General features: G+C 60.6%; 1 protein-coding gene across 1 annotated transcript in view; it reads right to left on the bottom strand.

Annotated features, from left to right (window-relative positions):
• LOC113211395 (FAD synthase-like) overlaps positions 1 to 7,922 on the bottom strand; it is a 9,887-nt gene extending 1,965 nt beyond the window's left edge. Inside the window, exons 1-6 of the mRNA XM_052276040.1 lie at positions 7,268 to 7,922; positions 6,678 to 6,985; positions 6,319 to 6,476; positions 5,315 to 5,754; positions 5,085 to 5,226; positions 4,363 to 4,484 (exon numbers count right to left, since the gene is read on the bottom strand). Coding sequence (XP_052132000.1) covers positions 4,363 to 4,484; positions 5,085 to 5,226; positions 5,315 to 5,754; positions 6,319 to 6,476; positions 6,678 to 6,985; positions 7,268 to 7,464 — 1,367 coding nt within the window. The 5' untranslated portion in view covers positions 7,465 to 7,922. The remainder of the gene's footprint in view (positions 1 to 4,362; positions 4,485 to 5,084; positions 5,227 to 5,314; positions 5,755 to 6,318; positions 6,477 to 6,677; positions 6,986 to 7,267) is intronic.
• Between the last annotated feature and the right edge of the window lie 28 nt (positions 7,923 to 7,950).

Raw genomic sequence — 7,950 nt, 5'->3', positions numbered from 1 at the left:
ATAAAACAAGATAAAAGTTGACCGGAAAGTTGCGTCTCCGGCAGCCCGGGTCCGTGTCCCATATTCAAAAGTCCTATGACCTACGACAAGACCTACGACCGACCTGGCTAGTCGATCATGTATGTCCAGGCTCGTCAAGCGATCCCAATTCACGCAATATGACGCTTTGCGTATGCACGGGGCGAGGGGGAGTGGGCAGGGGAAAGGGGCGCCCGCACACCCCCATTATACCCTTTTCCTAATCACTCAAACAAACGCCGTGGGTGGCTGCGGCTCCACTTCCCGGAATCAGTGGAAAACGGTGGAAGCGGATAAACAAACTTAGTCGGGTTTTGGGATGGGCCGGGCCGGGCCCGCGCGGCCTGGACTGGCCCCCGTGGCCCCCGGGCCCCGCCACTGGCCAGCCGTGCGGCGGGTCGATCTCTGCGTGGCTCCCACGGGTGGCTTCATTGCAAATGAATAGGCGGCCCCCCCACGGCGGCGGAGGGATGGTCCGTAAGCGCGACGGGTCCTGGAGTGATTGCGAGGGGCTCACGCGGGACCCCAACATGTGTGAACGAGAGTGCGCTACTGCTAGGCAGCCTCGGTAGCTTTAACGAGGGGGCAAACAAATAACCGCACCCGAGGGTTGTTAGCTATGGCTACGTCCTCGTCAGACCTCGGACAAAAACAACTCGTGCTCATGGGAATAAAGCACACACTGAGGTCCGTCTTGGTGGCCCTTCGAAGACCCGCGGCGCTACCTCCGACACTAGCGTGTAGTTGACGTATATCTGCGGGCACTTGAAGGCCTGCGTGGTGCAGCTCTCGCGGCACGACGCCCACGTGCAGTTGGTGGCGCCCAGCGGGATGGAGTAGTTGATGGTGAGGCAGCGGGCGCGCTGCAGGCGCGTCGACAGGTCGAGCAGCAGCGGGTCCGAGAAGATGGCCAGGCCCACCACCATGCCCATGAAGGTGACGATGGCGAGCACGGTGCAGCAGCGGCCCTCCAGCTCCCGCAGCCCGGACACCCGGTCGCTGCTCGGCACGCACCGCGCCCTGCACGGGCTGAGCGGCAGGCACGGGGCCGCGCACCGCGCCCCGCACCGCGACTCGCGCGCCGCGAAGTCCAGGAAGGCGCGGTCGCCGTCGCCGTCACCGGGGTGCTCGGGAGGGTCGGGCTCCGGCAGCGCGCCGGGCGGCGGCGTGCATGGCGTGACGGTGGTGACGGTGGTGATCGGGGTGTCGTCGTAGGGGGCATCGGGCGTGGCCGGGGTGACGGCCGCGGTGGGGCGGCAGCCTCGCGGCAGGCAGCAGGAGGTGCAGCAGCGCCGCAGCGCGGCCGCCGCCCCTACCGGAGCCCCGCCCGTCTCCGGGGCCCCGGGCGCGGCCGCGGGTGGCGGCGCCCGCCGTGTCTCCAGGTAGCCGACGCGACGCGTGGTCAGCACCACGTCGCCGCGCAGCCCCGTCAGCGTCAGCCCCGCCGAGCATTCCGAGCAGGGCGGGCATCCTGGCTGCATGTCCTCGAGCACCCCGCCTACCGCCGAGGCCCTGGCGCGGCCCCCGCGGCGCGCCCCGCGCCCCGCCCAGCACGCCACATGGCGGCGGCCGCCCCGCTCAGCGCAGGTGTGCCGGTGCGGGGCGCGCGGGCGCGGGCGCTTCTAGGGGCGACTTCATGATGGAGGAATCCATGTCGAGGCCGGCGGAGCGTCGCTCAAGTCGTGTTGACGTCAGTGACTCGGCGGCGTGCGGGCGGTGCCGGGCGATGCTCAGGGCCCATCGAACGCGGGCGACAGTCCTCGGGCGCCATGTCGACCAGAGGCGCACGGCCGGCACAGCCGCATGGACGCCCTCGAGCTGGCAGACGAGACGGGCCGCGGGGCACTCGTCAACCTATGACATATCCACCCGACCGGACAGAACCGTGCCGCACGAAGGCCTGACCGCGACTACCGCGCGACCTCCGCAAGCTATATAGGCAGCCCGCCGCACATAGAACGCCCCGGCGCCCCGCCCCGCCCCGCCAGGCTCGATCCTGCCACGCCCCGGCCCGCCACGCCATGCGCCGCGCCACGCCACGTTAGTCAACAAGGCCGTGCGGACGGATGGTGACAAGCCCAACCTCATCAGCACCACAGACACCATAAAGCGCGATGGGATAAATTAAATATGTTGACTTTAGATAATTGTGTGAGCGGTCGGTCGGGCAAAGTCACCGCCATGCATGTCGGGTTCCAGCCGAGCCATGATAAAAAAAAAAAAAAATGAAAATGAAAAGAAAAATGCTTGGGGCTATACTGCATGAGGATAAAGAACTTTGTTGAAGAATGATAAGATTTCCGAATTATTTAAAGCGTGACGCCGTCCCCGTCCCCACGAAAGTCGCTCGGGGCGCCCTGACCATTGATTTTGTCATCATCGAAATAACAAAGAGGGGGTTAGCCCAGCCGACAGACCGACACGGCGACTCCGTGTGAGGAGGCCCGCAGGACCTCCCCGGCCCGGCCCCGGCGCCCCTTAAGGCCCCGTCACTCGGACATCTGTAAATGTCGGGCGGCAGTCAGGGCGGGGATCACCGGCGCCGGTCGACGCGTACTCGTCCAGCCCCATCGCGACCAACCCCCACGAGGCCACGCGCGTCTCCCTCCCAACATAACAACAGAGGCGTCGAATAGCCTGGGCCAAAATCTGCACGTTTTGCGATCGGTTGGAGTTGGCCGATTGGGGCCGATGTGTTTGTACAACCTTTGCAAGGATTCTGCGCTGCAAAAAACATCGAAAATGCGAGCGAGGTTTTCCATAGAGCCTATAACTCGAACGGGTGACTTTCATTCGCTCAACAGGGCGAACGACATATTGCACCACGGTCGGACACGTATCGTTCGAAAGAGAACCTCCTAGGGTATATTTTATGTGATTGTGACTTACCTGCGCTGCGCGCTGCCGCAGCGGCGGCCGTCCGCGAGGCACACCACCCGACTTGGTGCCCCCGCGGCCCGCGGACCCAAATCTTTAACTGCTTTAACGGTGGGTTCCCGACGTCGGAGACGAGTCAGCCAAAGACCGTCGTGTTCAGCATCGAAAACACTCTCAGAGAGAGCCACGACCCGATTTCCGATTACTTTTCGGGGCCCAGGCTAGCGTCGAATCATTACGCGGCGTGTGGCGTGTTGGAGAAGAGCGAGTTACAGCCTTGCGGACTTCCGGCAGAGGTAAGAAGAGAAGCGGGTAAGGGCGCGAGGGTCTCTCTAGTCTCTCTCACTCACACGCATACAGACATCACAGAGGCCCCCTCGGCTCGATGACGCCACCAAGGAGCCCGCGGCGGGCCATTGCCAAGGCGAGGAGCGGATTTTACGACACGTCTTCCGCCCTTCCGTGTCTCGGCCCGGCCCGGCCCGGCCCGGAGCGAATGGACTCGCGCAGTCACGAAAGAGAGCGCGAGCGAGCGGCGGGGCACTTGGCCCGCGTGACAAGAGGGAGGGAAGTCTGTGCGCCACGGAGTACGATACCTCAGAGCGAGAACCGCTCAGTATAATAGGCTTTCCTGCAGAGACTGAGCGGTTCTCGCTCTGAGGTATCGAGTATCATTTTTATTTTTCGATATACCGCAGAAAAGTGGCCTAGGCCTGAAGTGGCGGGGCATGCAAACTCGCTTGCTTGCGAGCGGGCGAGCCAAGTGGCGCGTGGCGATGTGGGGTGGGAGGGGCAGCGACTCCACCCAGCGACAGGACAGGCTGGGGGCCGCGGGGGGCCGGGCGGCCAAGTCTAATTTACTGATCTGACCCCCCGCGCCCTCTCTCCCCTGCAACCCCTCCTCACACCATACTAGCATTACACGCTCGTTGTCCAGAGGGGCGAGGCGCGGGAGAGGGTTCGGGGGAAGAGCTGACATGTTAGGCCCACCACGCCCTCAAACGACCAAGACATAAGCGTGTTGCTCGTACCACGCGATTAATAGGCAACTATATTAATAAGGCTGGAAACGGTACACACGCACGTGACAAAAAAACGCCCCCTCACTCGTGCTTCTCCAAAACGAAAGACCAAAATAATTTTTAGAAAACAAAGATATTTGCAAGAAGGTCGACTGGGCGCAAACAGTAATATATTTAACAAACCGGAATACTTTGAGAAGGGAGAAGGAAAAGGAGGCGGGGGTATGTGCCGTTTGGCAGAGGGCTTTGCTATGGGGGCAAGTGGAGCTCCCATGCAGTCACGAACAGCTAAAAATAAGGGCGGCAGGGGCTGGACAAAGGCAGAGGGCTAGAGGGACCGGAGGGCCGAGCCAGTCACATACACAGGTGTATGATGCGCCTCATACGCGGGGAGACAACCGCCTGCCCGGCGTTGTGTGCGTGTGTGTGTGGTGTGGACACTCACCCCTGGTCGTACAGGCTGCAGTAGGGGAGGTGCAGGCCGCGCAGGAACGTCCACACGTCGGCGTACCTCCAGTCCAGCAGCGGGGACACGCGCATCACCGCCGGCCAGCCCTCGTCCGTCTCCTGCACAAGGTGAGGGTGTGGTAGGTGGTTATTGTGTCACGTAACAAAGGGCGCTTTCTTCGCGAAAAAAAACAACAACATAAAACAAATAATAACAAACAGAAAACAAGTAGTACGTGCGTCACGTTATATACGCGTCACGCACGCCGCGTGCGCGGCGCGGGGAAATTAAAACAGAGAGGAAATAACTGGATCGAGGAGGGGAAAGTGTCCCCCAGGGGTGGGCGATAAGCCAACGCCCCACCCCTTTGGGTGAGACTCGGCGAAGGGGGAGCCCCCCCCCCCCTCAGTCCTTTACGGCGCCCCCCGTACCGTCAGGACACGGACACGCATCACGCGCACCAATTTTCTAAAGGGGATGATAAAGGATACTCGGGGTTCCCACGCTATGAAAAAGTGTTTCTTGAAGTTCGAGGTCATTTTTTATCTCATTAATTTCAAGGATGCGGGTAGTGGCCCTTGAAGTGAAGGACTTTAAGGTTCGCCATTAAAGTTATGCACCCATCCTTGAAATTCATGACATAACCTTGAAATTCAAGAAAAACATTTTACCATGCCATAAGGTTTCACGCTTTGCAGACACTGGGCCGTTCAACGTACCTGAAAAGCCGCCAATTTCGACGAGTACGGATCAGTACGACGGACCCCGATCAAGGCCGCCTTGATGTGCGGCTTGTCGCCCAGGTACTTCTCCAGGCCGACTTTAATCGGACCGGCGAGCTCTTCGAGATTCAAGTTGTACCTGAAATCGAAACAGACGCGCGAATTTTAGACGTCGTTTGCAGTGAGCAGCAATTTGTGGGTGAACGTGGCTGGCAGTCTGTACTCACTCCTCCACCATGCGCCGGACGAAGGTGACGACCTCCGGGAACGGGTCCGACGAGTGCACCCAGAAGGCGTGCAGGGGCCGGTCCCTGTACTCGGGGTGGCGGTGCCGGATGACCGCGCACGCCAGGTGCAGCAGCACCGTCGCGTCCTTGCCGCCGTTGAAGCACAGCACCAGCTGGTCGGGCGCGTAGCGCTCGCAGCACTCGTCCAGCACGCGCAGGCTGTCGCCCAGGGCGGTGCGGAACAGCGGGTCGGGCGCGGCCTCGGCGTACAGGCGCAGGGCCTCCATGGGCGCGGGGCTGAGGCCGCGCACCCAGCCCGGGTGCAGCCTGCCGAGCAGGTAGTCGGTGGCGGCGTGCAGCGACTCCCAACTCGTCGACTCGAGCGTCAGCTTGGTCGGGAACGACCACTGGCCGCAGTTGGGGTACGAGCCGAAGGTGACCTGGACGGCAGCAGAAGAACGTACTCCATTCAGCGTGCATTCCGTGGCCAGCGACCCGCTGTTACTTTCTTCGACTTTCTTGAACTCCCCCCTCCGCCCTCCCCACACGCCTTCATTGACCTGGCAAACAGTGTGACGTGCACACTACCCTGACGCGGCAAGTCGTAAACTTTGAAGCACCTCACGAAATGCCACCAACGGATGTCTCTACAAATACCTTGTTTTCCATTTCGACGCCTAGTCAGTCAAGCCTTCGGAGGAGGAATTAAGACGAATGAGGCTAACCATGCGGGACCGAGGTGCGTGACATAGGTGCGCGACCCGGCCGCGACTTGGGCCCGTACTGGCCCAACACCGCCACGCAGACTAAGCGTCGCGTAAAGAGATAACTAAAATGGCACATCAGGTCACGCGTCGCGTCTCTCGCATCACAAGAGATACAGTGGTAATGACAACGCGCTTCCTTTGCTCTCAGGTCGGCGTGAATCATGGGCGACACTCGTTTGGCAGTTATCGGGATCATTATGATGCAATCTCAACTCAACAATCAGGAGAATTACTTGCCGAATCCTTGTACTTGTCCACGGCCAGGTTGAGGGGCGGCACGATGACGTCTTCGTCCACGTTCAGGTAGATCTCCCTGCAGTGGAAGTGGACAGCCGACTCCCCCCGGATGTCCCCCTCCAGCTGGGCGAACGCGCGCCTCAGGTTAGCGGGTGAACCTGTTGACAAGAGGCGATAGCGCGCGGTGAGGCGAGGCGAGCAACTGGGAAAAAAACAAAGTGTGTGAGAAATTTGTGCATCAAGCTGGAATTTAAAAGCAGGACAGGATCACACGTCGAGCAAACACGGGGCAGCAGGAGGATGGGACGGGAAAGACCCGGGGCCAGGAAGGTGCGGGAGCAGGGCGACATGCAACCTGCCTGGGAAAATGAACACGTTGTGCACTTGGACGATGGGCTTGGTGATGGTGGTGTCCCGGGTGTCTCGAATGCGGTGCAGCTTGCAGGTGGCTGGGACGAGCGCCATCTTGAGCGCGGGGTTCTGGACGACGTCCTGGGCCGAGAGGCCGGCCGCCGCCGCGCCGGGGCACCCGCGGCGACCGGCCACCATCTCGGCCACGTCGGCGTTAAAGTGGAGCGGCAGCCCGAACGCCTTGGACACGGCCTCGTACGTCTTGTCATCGTGCGTCGGGCCGACTCCCCCGCTCGTCAAGACGACGTCGAAGCGCCTACGAACACAGTGTGCTTCAAGTAGTTTAATGCTGCATCGTAAATCGACTAACTTGGAACCATATCGTACGACGCTTATTCCTTAGGAAGCGGACTTTTCGTTAAGCCCGGCAAGGTCCATAGTTTAAAAAGATAATTTGAAGACGAGTACGCTGCCAGGGGCTGTGACGCAGGCAGTGACGTAGGCCGCACCACTTAAGGCCGCGTACGATGGGCTGCCTATCCGCCGGCGCCCGGCCCCAGGGCCTCGGGGCCCTTCCTCGCCCTGAACTGACACTCACTGCGAGAACTCGAGGACCTCCGCGGCGATGGCCTCCACGTCGTCGGGCAGCACGGCCACCTTGAGCAGGCGCACGCCGAGGCGGTGCAGGCTCTCCGCGATGAAGTGCGAGTTGGTGTCGGCCACGGAGCCGCTGAGCACCTCGTCCCCGACGACGATGAGGCCGGCAGTGCGGGCCGCCTGGGACCTCGCCACCATGCTCCGCCTGCAACACACGCCAGAGCGGCACGCGGCGCACTCGTGAGGAGGGGCTGCGGTTGTGACTCTCTGTGCCTGTGGCTCTGAAGTGAAAGACAATAACCTGGGCGACAAACTCCGAACGCGATGGATGCAGCGGAAGATGTGAACTACATGATCCGCAAGTGGGACTATGCTAAGTGAGTAACCAGCATGGTTTCACTGCGGGGTAACGCCGTGGCCATAGGCAACCTATTCGACACCGTGATTCGGTATTTCCCTCCCGTTCGGAACGTGACACTCTAGGGACACGATGTACTGATTTGCTGACGATGTATTGTCGGGTTTTGGTGTGCAAAAAAAAAAAGGTAGTTACATGCAAACATGTGAGAAACACAAGCGGGGTGGTTTTCCCTGTGGTGAACATTTTGAGTGACTGCGTGCATTTCAGAGGTATTACAGAAGGAAAGGAAATTGATGTGTGTGAATATTAATTTACTTTTAAAT

Source organism: Frankliniella occidentalis, unplaced genomic scaffold (genome assembly GCF_000697945.3).
Source record: "Frankliniella occidentalis isolate FOCC.00 unplaced genomic scaffold, Focc_3.1 Scaffold1455, whole genome shotgun sequence".
Lineage (NCBI taxonomy): Eukaryota > Metazoa > Arthropoda > Insecta > Thysanoptera > Thripidae > Frankliniella > Frankliniella occidentalis.
Note: the sequence above shows the minus strand (reverse complement) of the source record. Positions and strands in the feature narration are given on the sequence as shown.